The sequence below is a fragment of the Pituophis catenifer genome, unplaced genomic scaffold (assembly GCF_029215685.1).
Source record: "Pituophis catenifer annectens isolate HBS135680 unplaced genomic scaffold, rPitCat1.0.hap2 SCAF_6, whole genome shotgun sequence".
In the NCBI taxonomy this organism is placed as follows: Eukaryota; Metazoa; Chordata; class Lepidosauria; order Squamata; family Colubridae; genus Pituophis; species Pituophis catenifer.
Window position 1 is genome coordinate 29,654,405 of NW_027256886.1, and position 13,822 is coordinate 29,668,226.

Here is a 13,822-nt window from a genome sequence, read left to right on the forward strand (position 1 = left end):
TTATTTTTTATTTTATTTTTTTGCCTCCTCCGTTGTGGAGCGCACGGGGAGGGGAAGGCGGTGCAGGACGGAGGGACTTCGCTGCCGCCGCTATTGCCTTCCGAGACTTCTCCGACTGGAATGAAGAAAAGGAGGAGGAGGTGGAAGTCGCCCTCGCCGCCGCGAAAATGTGCCTCCGCCTCCTTTCGCTCCTCGGGCAGCTTCTCCGCTCCGTCTCCTTTGCGCTCGACCCCGCTGCAGCCGCCTGCGTGTGTTTGGTGTGGAAATGACACTTTTTCTGCCTAACCAGACGGGACTGAATGAGGTCGCTCGCTCTCTTCTTCCGCGCGGGCTGGACAAGGAGAAGCGCCTGCAATCGCGACGCTGATTTGGGATATTGATGTGTTTGTTTGCTTGTTGGAGTTCTCCACCCCGCCGCCGTGGTTCCCGCGAAGGATATTTTTATTTGGCGTTTTGGGCGAGGAAGAAAACCCGGTGGCTTACGTGGTGGCGTTGACTAGCTGGCTTTTTCTTACTGCCATTATTATATTACCGCTGTTTATCGCTGTTGTTATTTCAAAGCGATTGCTGGTGTCCCTCAGGCGCCCCACGTTTCTCTCCCCCCCACCCCCCTTGCAAAACAAGCTCTCTTCTTCTCTGCCCTGCCCCGTGTCTCTCCTGCTGGTGAGTATATTTTAATCGGCTCCTGGAAATCTCTCGGAGGGATAACTTGAGAAAAAGGAAAGGGCTATTGGGGAGAAAAGTCGGGGGAACCCCATCCTGCTTCTGGCGCTGGAGGAATTTCCACCCCGCATGGATGAAACGATGCCCGCTTTTCTCTGCTGGTCGGCGGCTTCTCGGACCGGTTTCTCCTGGGGCTTTATCGAAACTAGACTTTTGAAAGCTGCATTTCTCCTGCGGAGGGTGATTTGGGAATAAAAACTGCCACCCAAGCCCTGCTCCTGGAGCTGGGAGGAGGCTCTGGCCACTGAACAGCTGTTCTCTCCCTGCCACTCTTTCCTCCGCCCCTCTGTTTTTGGAAAGGATTTCCAGAACTATCTTTCTGCGTCGTTTTTATTTTTATTTTGGAGTGAAGGAGGGGATTTGCTCCTGTTGCTGCTGCGTGGATTTCTGTTTTGTTGTTTCTTTCCGAAGCTGCTCTTTGCAGCAGGAACTGCTCAACCTTTTTTTCCTCCCCAGCATGGCTAGCCCTACAGATAATAATGAGGGCTTCTTCTCCGATGTCAGGAAGGTGGGCTACTTGCGCAAACCCAAGAGCATGCATAAGCGCTTTTTCGTGCTGAGAGCAGCCAGTGAGTTGGGACCCGCCCGGCTGGAGTACTATGAGAACGAAAAGAAATGGAGACACAAATCAGGGGCCCCCAAGCGCTCCATTCCTCTGGAGAGCTGCTTCAACATAAACAAGAGGGCAGATTCCAAAAATAAGCATCTGGTGGCTCTCTACACCAAGGACGAGCATTTTGCCATTGCTGCTGACAATGAGCTTGAGCAAGAAAGCTGGTACCAGGCACTGCTGCAGTTGCACAACCGTGCCAAGAGCCATCACCACCACCACCATCAGCACCATCACCATCACCACCACAGAGATGTCACAGTGGGAGCTGGGACTTTGGGAATGGGAGAGGCAGGGGAGGACAGCTATGGCGATACGGCTCCTGGCCCAGCATTCAAAGAGGTCTGGCAAGTGATCCTGAAACCAAAGGGCCTGGGGCAAACCAAGAACCTGATTGGAATCTACCGCCTGTGCCTAACCAACAAGACCATCAGTTTTGTCAAGCTAAATTCCGATGCAGCAGCTGTTGTGTTGCAGCTGCTCAACATCCGGCGGTGTGGCCATTCAGAGAATTTTTTTTTCATTGAGGTGGGACGCTCTGCTGTCACGGGACCAGGTGAGTTCTGGATGCAGGTAGACGACTCAGTAGTAGCACAGAATATGCATGAGACCATCTTGGAGGCTATGCGGGCAATGAGTGAGGAATTTCGGCCTCGGAGCAAAAGCCAATCGTCTTCCAATTGCTCCAATCCCATATCTGTGCCTATCCGCAGCAGGCATCATGTCAACAACCCGCCCCCCAGCCAGGTGGGACTTACACGTAGGTCCAGGACTGAGAGCATAACTGCCACTTCTCCTGCTGGCAGTGGCGTGGGAGGAGGGATTGGAGGCAGACCCAGCTCTTTCCGTGTCAGAGCCTCTAGCGATGGAGAAGGTACCATGTCCAGACCAGCTTCGGTGGATGGAAGTCCGATGAGTCCCAGTGCCAACCGAACCCATTCGCATAGACACCGTGGCAGTTCCAGGCTTCATCCCCCTCTCAATCACAGTCGCTCCATCCCAATGCCTTCCTCACGCTGTTCCCCTTCAGCCACAAGTCCGGTCAGCCTGTCATCCAGCAGTACCAGTGGCCATGGGTCCACTTCAGACTGTCTTTTCCCACGTCGGTCCAGTGCATCAGTCTCTGGCTCCCCCAGTGATGGAGGTTTCATTTCCTCTGACGAATATGAATCAAGCCCCTGTGACTTTCGCAGCTCGTTTCGTAGTGTTACCCCTGATTCCCTGGGACACACCCCTCCTGCCCGGGGAGATGAGGAGCTTAGCAACTATATATGTATGGGGGGGAAGGCTGCCTCATCCTGCTGCAGTATCACAACTCCTAATGGTCATTTTGCCCCCCGCACCTGCCATCTGCAGCAGCAAAGTCGCTACCCTGCTGTTCCATGTTGCCTCCGGCTTGGAAATGAGGATGTAGGTGATTTGGAAAAAGGCTTCAGAAAGCGGACACATTCTGCTGGAACCTCTCCTACCATCTCCCATCAGAAGACTCCTTCCCAGTCCTCCGTGACCTCCATTGAAGAGTATACTGAGATGCTTCCCTCGTATTCCTGTAGTGGCAACAAGTTTTCTTCTTATCGACATTCTGCCTTTGTGCCAACCCAGTCTTACCCCGAGGAGTGTCTAGAGATGCACCAGGTGGAGGGAAACCACCACCGGACCAACTCTGATGATGGCTACATGCCGATGTTACCAGGAGTGGCACCTATGCCCAGTGGAGGTAGTACACCCAAAGGTGGGGATTACATGCCCATGAGCCCCAAGAGTGTGTCTGCTCCACAACAGATCATCAATCCTGGGAGAGGAGGTCGCCATGTGCAGGCCATGGTGGACTCAAATGGCTACATGATGATGTCTCCCAGTGGCAGTTGTTCTCCAGACAGTGGTCCTACTGGCTACAGCAAGTTATGGATAAATGGGACTAATAATCATACAAAACTTTCAGTCGAGAGTAATGAGGGCAAGCTGCCAAGTGGAGGCAGTGATTATATTAATATGTCTCCAGCCAGTGGTTCTGCTACCAGCACGCCTCCAGACTGTTACTTTACCAGCCCAGGACCTCCAGGCCCAGAAGAACCACTGGTGCATGGTTCTGCCCAGTCCCAACATAAACCCATCTATTCCTATTTCTCCTTGCCACGTTCCTTCAAGCACAACCAACGCAAGACAGGCAAAGAAGAAAACGCCCAGATGCATATGTCCTTCAGCTCTGGCCGCTTGCTTTATGCTGCTGCTGAGGATTCTTCTTCCTCTACTAGTAGTGATAGTCTTGGCTGCCCTGGGGGACAAGAGGGTGGTGGGTATTCTCTTCCCATTAAAACACAGCCATTGAAGCCTGCTGCTTGTACTGTGGACACAGCTGTGCGGACCAAGAATCATCTGGCCAGACCTACTCGTTTATCCCTGGATGGCCCAAAGGCCAGCACCTTGCCTCGCACTCGGGAACAGCTCCCAGAACCCAAGAGCCCCGGAGAGTATGTGAACATTGAGTTTAAGCAACCAGTCTTCCCTTCACCTTTATCCTATGGAGAGACTGGCTCCTGTTCAGAGGAGTATATGAATATGGATTGGGGAACTTCTTGCCCAGACAGCTTGGCCTCCATGCAGCCAAGCCGGAGTGGGACCACCCACAGTGGCAACCGGGACTATATGAGCATGCAGCTGAGTGGTGGAGCACCGTATGTAGTCTGTGCCCACACCCCATCACCTTCCTCCCCGGCCCTCCTGCTGAGTTATTCTGAGAAAAGCCCACCACCCATGCAGCTGCCTTTTCCACCTTCTCAGGCTCAGCCAAGCAAACTGGCTGAGATTTTACCCCATTCCTGCTCCTCATCTATGATTGGGGGCCCAGGTGCGACAAGCGCCTTTACACATGTCAGTCTTGGTCCCAATCGCAGCACCCAGAGTGCCAAAGTGATCCGTGCTGACCCCCAAGGAGGTCGGCGACGCCATAGTTCTGAGACGTTTGCTTCTTCTGTCACTCCTAGTAGTACTCTTGGAACCTCAGCTCTACTCCATGGACCAGGAGGAGGTCCTGATGATCCAAAACGTCACAGTTCAGCCTCCTTTGAAAATGTCTGGCTTAAGCCTGCATCTGGGGCACTGGGAGTTGCTTCTTTGGGTCTTGGTACAACATCACGGAGGGAGCAAGTAGCTAGTGGAACTGGGGGAGGTTTTGAGAATGGGCTCAATTACATTGACCTGGACTTAGTGAAGGATTTTAACCACAGCCAACATCACCATCACAACCTCCACCCTCAGGAGACTACTGGTCTGCTAGGAGTCAAGCAACCATCCCAGCAGCATCAGCCACCTAAATCTCCAAAGCAGCCTTGTGGGAGTAACCACTTGAGTGATGAATTAAGTGCATATGCCAGCATTAGCTTCCACAAGCAGGAGGACATCCAGTAGAAACCGGAGACAAGGTGAGCATATCATAAGTTAATCACTAGTTCTTAGCTTTGGGATGGGAAGCATGATGTTCTGTATCATCAACTAGGATGAGTTGAATCATTTGTGTTACACCTAATGACTGACCATGGCTAGGTCATATTCTGTCAGCACAGATTATATAATGGGCTATTGTTACCCACTTTGCCTTTAGTCTGCCCTCCTTGCTGTCTACTATCCTTTTTATTTGTTAGCACCCTAATTAATGGGTTGGTAATGAATCAGCATGTGTCACTTGGTTTAAAAGAAGGATGAGGAAGTGTGTTCATTCTAGTTAAAGAAGGTAAGGGTTAAAAGACAGTTCTCTGCTTACTGTTATGCTACAAGCATAGTTCAAAAAATGCCTTATAAAACTGTTGTTACTTGTAGAGGGAGAAATTGTTTTTGATTTTAGGCTCTGATTGTTAATTACAGAAAAGTGTGTGTGCTCATGAGCACATAACAGCCTAAAACATCTCTTGCTCCACATTTTGCTGTGCAGTAACCTTTGAAAAACATTTGATCTTGATTATGGTGCCAGTTGCCCAAAGAATAACTGCAAAAGGTTGGCCAGTTAAAAGTCCTGATAATGGGACACTGGGTAGATTGTTACATATCTTGGTTTTATAATTTAAAAGTTCCTTTGGAAATAAGGCAGCATATAATGGAGCACCCTGAAGCATAGTCTTTTTTTAAGTCTGTAACATGTCCAGGCTAGATGTTTTTGTTGTTGTTATTTCACTAGTTGTAATGTGGGTGTTTTCTCTATGAAATCTCTTAATCTACTTCTGGCTGGAATTTTGAGAAGTGTCTGTTAGTGCTCTACTGCCCTACTTGTTTAACCTTCAGACAATTGCAGCTGCAAAGAAAGAAGTCCTCTGTGTGTGTGATTGCACTAGTGTGTATGCTGCATATGAAAAAGAGGTGTGGCCTTACATTTAGGAGCTGAGAATGGAAACCTCTGCAGTCTTAATTCTGAATGTGCTAGTGAAAAGTTTTGTGGCCCTGGGCAAGTTTCCTTACATACATGTAGTAATACCTCGAAGGATTGCTATGAGGATTAATTAGATAATGTTTGAAAAGCACTGTGGACATGAAACAAATGACGAACCTGTAGTGTGTGTGTGCGTGTGTGTGCGTGTGTGCTTGTCACTGTTAAGAAACTTGCACCAAGAAAGATTGCAGAACCAGCAATTCCTAAGTCATAAACTAGGTAGAATTTCTATAAACCTGTTGCACTACAAGAAAAGCATTAAACAGAGAGGCGGGGTTTGTTTGTTTTCTGCAGAGCAAAGCAGAAAACCAAGGTCTCCCCCCCCCCATATTGGACCTTTTTTGAAGTATGTGTTTTAGGGAACATGATTGTAGCAACCACTTTTTAAAAATATTTCTTTTACTGCATATTTTGTCAAAATCACAATTATGATTCTGTTCCAAGCTTTGTTACCATCACAGTTGTCTTGATTGGAAGTTACGCCTTTTGCCCTCCCACGTTATCTTTGATCCATAATAATCACTGGTGAGCCATAAAAAATGTTTATACTGGCACAGATGGAAGCAAATTCAGCAGTATGCTTTTTGATCTTAAAATGTCATAACACAATTCTTCTGTGACGTGTTTAATCGCTTGTTTGCTGGTTCCAAGTATAAACAGTGTTGAGGGATGGCAAGAGTAATGGCTTTAAAAAAAATCCTGGGATAGGTTTCCTGCAGTTGAACTTGGAAGACCTGCAGATGAATACTAAACCCTCTGAATAAACAACATCAGTGACAGAACACTTTTCATTGTGAAAAACAAATCAAGCATCTTATTACTGTTTTCAACTAAGTAATTAACTACATATTATCATATGTGGAATACGAAGAAAGTATGGTTCCTCTTACTGTATGTGCACCAAGGGATTTTTAAAATTTCAGCATGAGAAGAGCAAAGAGCAGAAAATAGATGGCATTGAATAATTTTTTTAAGAAAAAATTAAAACAAAAATAATATCAACACAACTTTGACACATATGTTCCAATATCTGAGAAATAATAACCAAATTGCTGTATCCAGCAATTCTCGTTAGTTTAACAACTTTTCAGAAATAGTTTAAATTATTTGCCTGCACCATTCTCTATGTTCCAGTGTGCTACAACAGGAATTGTTTCTCCCATTTTGTTTTTGTTCTTAATGAGAGGCAACCTATCCAAGTCACAGAACTGCTACGGATATTATAAGCATTGATGCTGCAGAACTATATGCAGTTACTTATTTTAGCTGTTCATTCAGTGTGCCAATATCCAGTTAATCATGGAAGTTGCATTAATCAGCTAGCAGAAAGGAATATCTTATAACTAACATTATGGGAATATTCTCATTCCTTTTATTCTTTAATGGTTTTACTCAGTGTTGTATTAGAGATGTAGTCTGCATGTATGCATTGTTTTAATTACAAAACCAACATGATTTTTAGTGCAGTGTTTTAAGATAATGATTGTAGTAGGATAATGGTTGTAGTAGGATAATGGTTGTAGTAGAGTACAATTCAAGTGAAAACCACTAATAAAATGATATATTGAACTTTTACTAATCAGGTCTCTTCCCCCACTCCTCCAGTAATGTGTTCTAGTTTCCAGCATCTATCTAGAAACAGTTTCATTTTTGTAGCAAATGTTTGCATTATTTGAAGAAAAGGATGGGGAAACCTGATCTTTCTACATTGTTGCAAAGCAATCCATTTGTTTTTTTAAAAAATCAAATTAACAATCCTAATCGTTGAAAATTATCCAGCAATCATTTCATTCTTCATTCTAGTGCCTCTGTTTGTATATGAAAGAAAGCTGCATGTTTAGCCTCATTCCTGTTACTGTGTGTTTGTGTGTGTGTTTGTGTATGTATGTCTGTATGTACACATATACTTTAATGATCGGGAATCAGGAAATGAACATGTAGCATTTCTACACATACTTGTATAATTGTCCTCCAAACATATGGAATACTCACTTTACTAAATGGAGAGAGATATTGACAACAGGTTTACATTTAATTACATTTTGTTTAATGAATCAAAACAAACCTAAGTCTATACTTCCAGTGCTATAAAAGAGAAGTTAACCCATCCATGTCAACCTGCTCTGCTGACTAGGATCAGTCTATTAGGAAAGTATGCTTATCTATACCATAAAGACAATCTGATTAATATAAAGCAACATGTTATGTCAATTTGAAGGGCAAGTGATCTGTGAGTACTGCATGCAGAGCAGGATTGTCACATATGCATACTGTGAGGCATGTCCATAGCTGCATTCTGGACCGGTTGATGATTCTCAATAATTTTCAAAGGCAGCCCCATATAAAGTACTTTACAGTAATGGAGCCATGAAGTGATTAGAACATGAGTGAAGGTTCTCCTTCTTAGGTCTCCCAATCCAAGAGAGGGCAAAACTAGTTCACCAGATGAAGCTATGCAAAAGGCTTCTAGACCATAGCTGCCATCTCAGCTGTGAATCTAAGAAGACAGCCAGATTGTATACTACTCTTGAAAGGGGAAGTCCAATAGCGTGGAAGTTTAAAGATGAAATCTCCTCAGAAATAGATGGCCTAATATCCTCGGCCACTTAGTCTTCATTGGACTCTGCAGAAGACAGTTTTTCCATGTCCATAGTCTCTAGCACTGGGACAGGATTTAATGACTTCGAGTGGCTGACTTGGATTGAAAGATATAATTGAATATCATCAGCCCAGTGATGATAATGGATCGCAAACTGGCATATGTCTATGCTTTCATGTGGATGTTAATAGGAAGAGTGGGTTAAGGTTCTCTGGCACCCCAAAGCAGGTCTCTAGTAAGTAACCCTTCCGTACAATTATTACTATGGCAGAGATTTTTACAATAATATTTTTAACTGATCATATTATAGTAGTATTAGTAAAGCAATGACAATTGATAAATATAACACACAGCTTCTTTTTTCTTCTAATTCTTCCTCTATTTTTTTTTAAAGATTATTTTGTTAATCATATGTTTGTGAAGGGTTTTTTTTTTTTTTTTTAAATGTGTTTAGGTGCTTTGCCAATTTTGTCCTGTAATGTGTAAATTATTAAAAAAGAAAAGAGTATCATTGTAAAATGGTGCCCTGATTCTCAATTTTTGGAGCCAGTCCAGAAAAATAGCATGGTTGGCAGTTTTGAAAGCTGCTTCTTCTATAAAGAAGGCAACAGCATAGCATGGGCATAATCATTGGTTTACCTCCCTGACTGCCTTTAAAAGCCCGGAGGAACCTGGATCCAACAAATAGATGGCCAAATTTACAGTGCAGAGTATCCTTTCCACTTCCTTTGTCATTGGATTCAACACATCCCAGAAAATAGCACGATATGGGTCCCCAGGAACATCAATTAGACCTGCCCGGTCACAGTCCAACTTGGAGCAGATCTGAGTAACTATCTGTTAGGTGACCACAGCATTGATTGTCTAATCTAGACAGTACTCTCACAGTGATAAGCAAAACACATTTTAATTTACATTTGGACATCCAGATAATGGGTGGCATTTAAGTTACGGAAGCAAACATATACTTTTAATATCTTGTGTGAAGTTGACCCTCTTTATTTGTTTAAGCCTGGCCTAGTTGGAGAACTATGACGGTTGGTGCAGAACATATATGGAATATCAAGTTGTTTACTGTCTTATATTTCTCTGTAACATAATGGCAATACAGCAAAAGGTGATCTGGGTATCAGGTCTTTTTTTTTACTTGGAATTGCACACTTTTCCTAATCAGGCAGCAAACTCTTCTCCTTGGGATTGATACAAAGTGCTGTGAAATTTTCTGGTTATCATTTTGTATTGATGAATATATATGGGTGTATCATCTCATATATGAAGATCTGCAGATAAATACATACATACATACATACATACATACATACATACATACTCTTTTTATCTGCAAATTAAGGAAGTTCCATACAGAAATTTCAGATGTGATGCTTGAAATATATGTGTAAGATATGCTTCAAAATCTTTTTTGTATTAATATTCAGTTAATATTTGTATACAATGACCCTGGAATAATTCTTTTTAAATTAAATCTTAATCTATATCTATAAAAAGGAGGTAGTATTTTGTGGCTCTGGAGTACAAGTAAGCTGAGTACCTTTAATTTTTAAATACTGGTGGCTTTTTTTCCAACTTAATTTTTTCATCTTAATTGCCCGTGTCTTCTGGACTTCAGATTTTGTTGTTGCTTTTTCTTTACATTGATATTAACATTATGATTTGTTACTACATAAAAGAACTAAAATTATTACAAACATTTTCTTCTGTTAATAGCACATTAATCCAGAATGCAAGGTGGTTGTGTATAAGAAGTCAGATGTTGGGAGTATATATATATATATATATATATATATATTAAAAAGCAGCCAAATGTATGATTTCATAGGTAAGTTGGGAGTGACTATCCAGTTGAAAAAGTTTTTAGAATACAAAAATGATGAATGAAACGTAATAACTTTTATATTCTTACTTATAAAATAAACTTTTAAAGAACTTCCACCAGAATAGTAAGGAGATTGGTTTGTACCAGTCTTCATGGTATTACAGGAATATCATTGTAGGAATTTTAATTCATTTTTTATTATTTATTAGAGGAACATGTGGATGTGGTCCATTTAACCGTTGTTAAGTGGTATACCCAAATTAATTGTGTAATACGTAGGACAGTTTTTCATTCTCAGTTATTATCGTTATGATTATTTTGTCAATAAAACTCAAAAATTATACTGCAAGTGAGTGATCAAATTGTGTGCATTTGTATATATGTGTTTGCTGAGAGTGAAATACTCACAAATTAAATTCTGATTAGGAGTTTAGTGGCCTAGCAGTTAAGATTCTGGGCTTGTCAACCACAAGGTTGGCAGTTCGTGACCAAAGCCCTGTGTGATGGGCTGAGCTGCCATTCTTGTCCAGCTCCTAGCAGTTCAAAAGCATGCAAATGCAAGTAGATAAATAGGTACCACTATGGTGGGGAAGGTAACAGCATTCCATATGTCTCGGCATATAGTCATGCTGGCCATATAACCACAGAAATGTTTTCAGACAAGGCTGGCTAAGAAACAGAGATGAGCATCATCCCCTATAATTGGAAGTGACAGGACAAGGGAAACTTTTACCTTTTAGATTCTGATTAAATTCTTTATTTCTGAACTTATGATATGTTGTAAGCTTCCTCCCATTTTTTTCCTGCCATAATATACACACGAATATATCTGTGAAGTGCTATTAGAATATTTGTAGATATGAATCTTGAACCCTATTTCAGATAGAGTCTAGGTATTCAACTAAGAATAAGATCAAGACAAGACTGCTAAAATTAGAATCCTGTTGGCAGAGATATTTAGCAAATTTTTTATTCAGCAAATTATTATTATAGTTAAGTAGTCAGGTATTTGTTTGTTTGTAAAATTTATTGGGCACCCATCCTACCACAGGGTAACTCAATATCACAGATATAATCCTGTGATGAACATTATTATCTAAATAGCTACTGGAAAATGATGATAATCTTTTCAACTCCAGTTCACCCTCATTCTGCAGATTGAAATTTAAAACTGAATTTCTAAGAATAAGGAAGTTTGATAAGAGAACTATGCTTGCTTGCTTTCTGCCTTTACTTCTAATAAACCAGGCAGAAAAAAATATTTTATTTTAAGCAACATGTTGATAGAGAGAATATTTGTTTTGTGTTCCTCCATTCTGATGCATCTAGAACTTTAGCTTTGGTCCAAAATACAGAAAGGGTAATATGGTTAGGTTTTAATTCCCCTGATGTACAGTGTATGTTTTCATGTTAAAGTTTCTCTGTTGATTGCATTTTATATTAGGTTGATGTCATTTTAGGACCAAAGACACAGCTAATTTGCAATTTACTGGTATACAAAATTTGGAATAACTTCTCATGTTATCATTAATTTATATTATGGAATAATATATTATGTATAGAATGGAATATGTTCTGCATTACAATCAAATGTTTGGATTTCCTCCAGGAAAACAGAATTTGCAACAAAACATTTACATTGGATATCTTGCATTTTAAGTACTATAAATATATTTAGTTTATCATGTTCAATAACATTTGAATTTAAGAGAAGAGCAAATTGAGCACGTACGTATAAGGTGGAATATGCTTGTCAGAAATATTTGAGAAACAACATACAAGTGACAAGTAATTAAATGTCAGCCACTCAGTCAGGATTTTGCTGCTTGAATGGAACTCAGTTCATTTGCACTAAGTGTGGAGAGTTTTCATGACTTAACTTGTATTATGTGCATTCCTGAACAAATTTAGGATTCTCCAAACTAAACTTTTAAAAAATGTTTTGTGATTACAAATGGAAGGAAATTGGCAGTATCTTATCCCTACTTGAATAGAGATACTTTTTATTCATAGAGCTAGCTGCCATCAGTAGGTTGCGTTGAAATTATTACATTTATGTTTATTCTTGCTATTTTGTTCTAGGAGTTTATACCAAATTGTGAATGTTTTTTGCATCATTTATTGTACCTGATAAAATGATTGACAGGACAACAGAAAGTGAGGTAAAAGCTATGCTGCCAATCTTACAAATAAATTACTTTTGATCAGATAGAAACTTAATGTGGTATTTACGCTAAAGTTTTGACTAAACAAATACTTCAGTGTAGAGACATAAACATTTCCGTTCATTGTGCTTTTGGGAAGAGTTGCATGTATATCATTTGGTCTAATCACACTTGGAAAATGGTTTGGAAGAAGTTTTGGACAATGATAGCACCTCTATTGCTTGTTAAAGAGTTCACTTTTTTTCAGACTTCCACATAAGTCTGAAAAAATGATGTTGTTTTAAAGAATGCATTCATTTCCTATGGGTCAACTCTTTTGCACACAAAAGGTTGTTTTAATAACAGTAGACAGAGTAGAGATGCTGTGTTTATATGAGGTCTGAAGCATTTTTTCACAATTGTTTTCAAAGCATGCATAGTCCTAATATCCAGATAGATTGAAAAAGAGAAGCTAGTACTTTTATCTTGTAATATATTGTGGGTGATAAATGGGTGAAAGATTAAATATTGCAGTTATAAATTAATATGATTGTTCTAATAATGTTAGCTGTTTAAACATCCATAAATAAGTGTTACAAACATTTCTTTTGTCCCACTTGTGTCTTGCATGTTTCTACAAGGGAAAAGATGTGCAGGCATGTGTCAGGGGTATATGGTTTCCCAGGCTTTTGAACTAGTAAGAAATGTTTCCCAAGATGGAAGAATGAATGGTTGGATGGTGCATTTTGCCTAAGGGTTTAAAACTCAAAAGGAAATGTTATTGTGTATTCAAGTCCTGTTTCACGAACTTCTTTGAACAAGATCCTGCATAAAGTCTTTGTTATTATCAAACTCTTTTTAATAACAAAAAGAGATCTTTCCGAAGCATGTTCACTGAATGATGATGTTGAGAAAGTGAAGGATATGTGCAAATTATAAATTTAATCTTTTAAAAATTTAATTAGATGAGAAAATTAAGTTCACATAATTACAATAGCACAAATCAATTTGTTGCTAATATCACTATGGATACACCATCACTTTTTCCCCCAATACATTTGCTATGATTAAGTTGAGGATATCAGAATTCAATATAAACCTATTTTATGCTTGATAATGAATTATTGTTAATGATCCGTATTATTAATGAATGGGCAAAAAGCATGTATTTTGGGGGATGTAATTACTGAAATATCAAGTGTAAAATATGAATGGAATGAGCAATGTATATATTAGTGACATAATATTCTAAGTTATAATTATGGCATTATTAAATTCTGATTATATATAACTAACTAACCCTAACCCTACCTGAACTTGGCTTGGTACAGGGAGAATATTTTATCTAATGTTTGATTCCTTATTTGCTTTCTCATGTCATCTTCCAAATTCTATGGCATTGTTATTTATTATTTATTAAATAATATTTATGAAATGCATAGCTATTACATTCCTATAGGAACTCAAGATACATAACAGTCCTTTTTTCATT

At 40.4% G+C, this 13,822-nt stretch overlaps 1 protein-coding gene across 1 annotated transcript in view; it reads left to right on the top strand.

Annotated features, from left to right (window-relative positions):
- Positions 1-914: 914 nt before the first annotated feature.
- The window catches only part of IRS1 (insulin receptor substrate 1), a 45,200-nt gene continuing 32,292 nt past the window's right edge, over positions 915-13,822 (top strand). Inside the window, exon 1 of the mRNA XM_070945875.1 lies at positions 915-4,755. Within this exon, the coding sequence (XP_070801976.1) occupies positions 1,181-4,741 (3,561 nt within the window). The 5' untranslated portion in view covers positions 915-1,180 and the 3' untranslated portion in view covers positions 4,742-4,755. The remainder of the gene's footprint in view (positions 4,756-13,822) is intronic.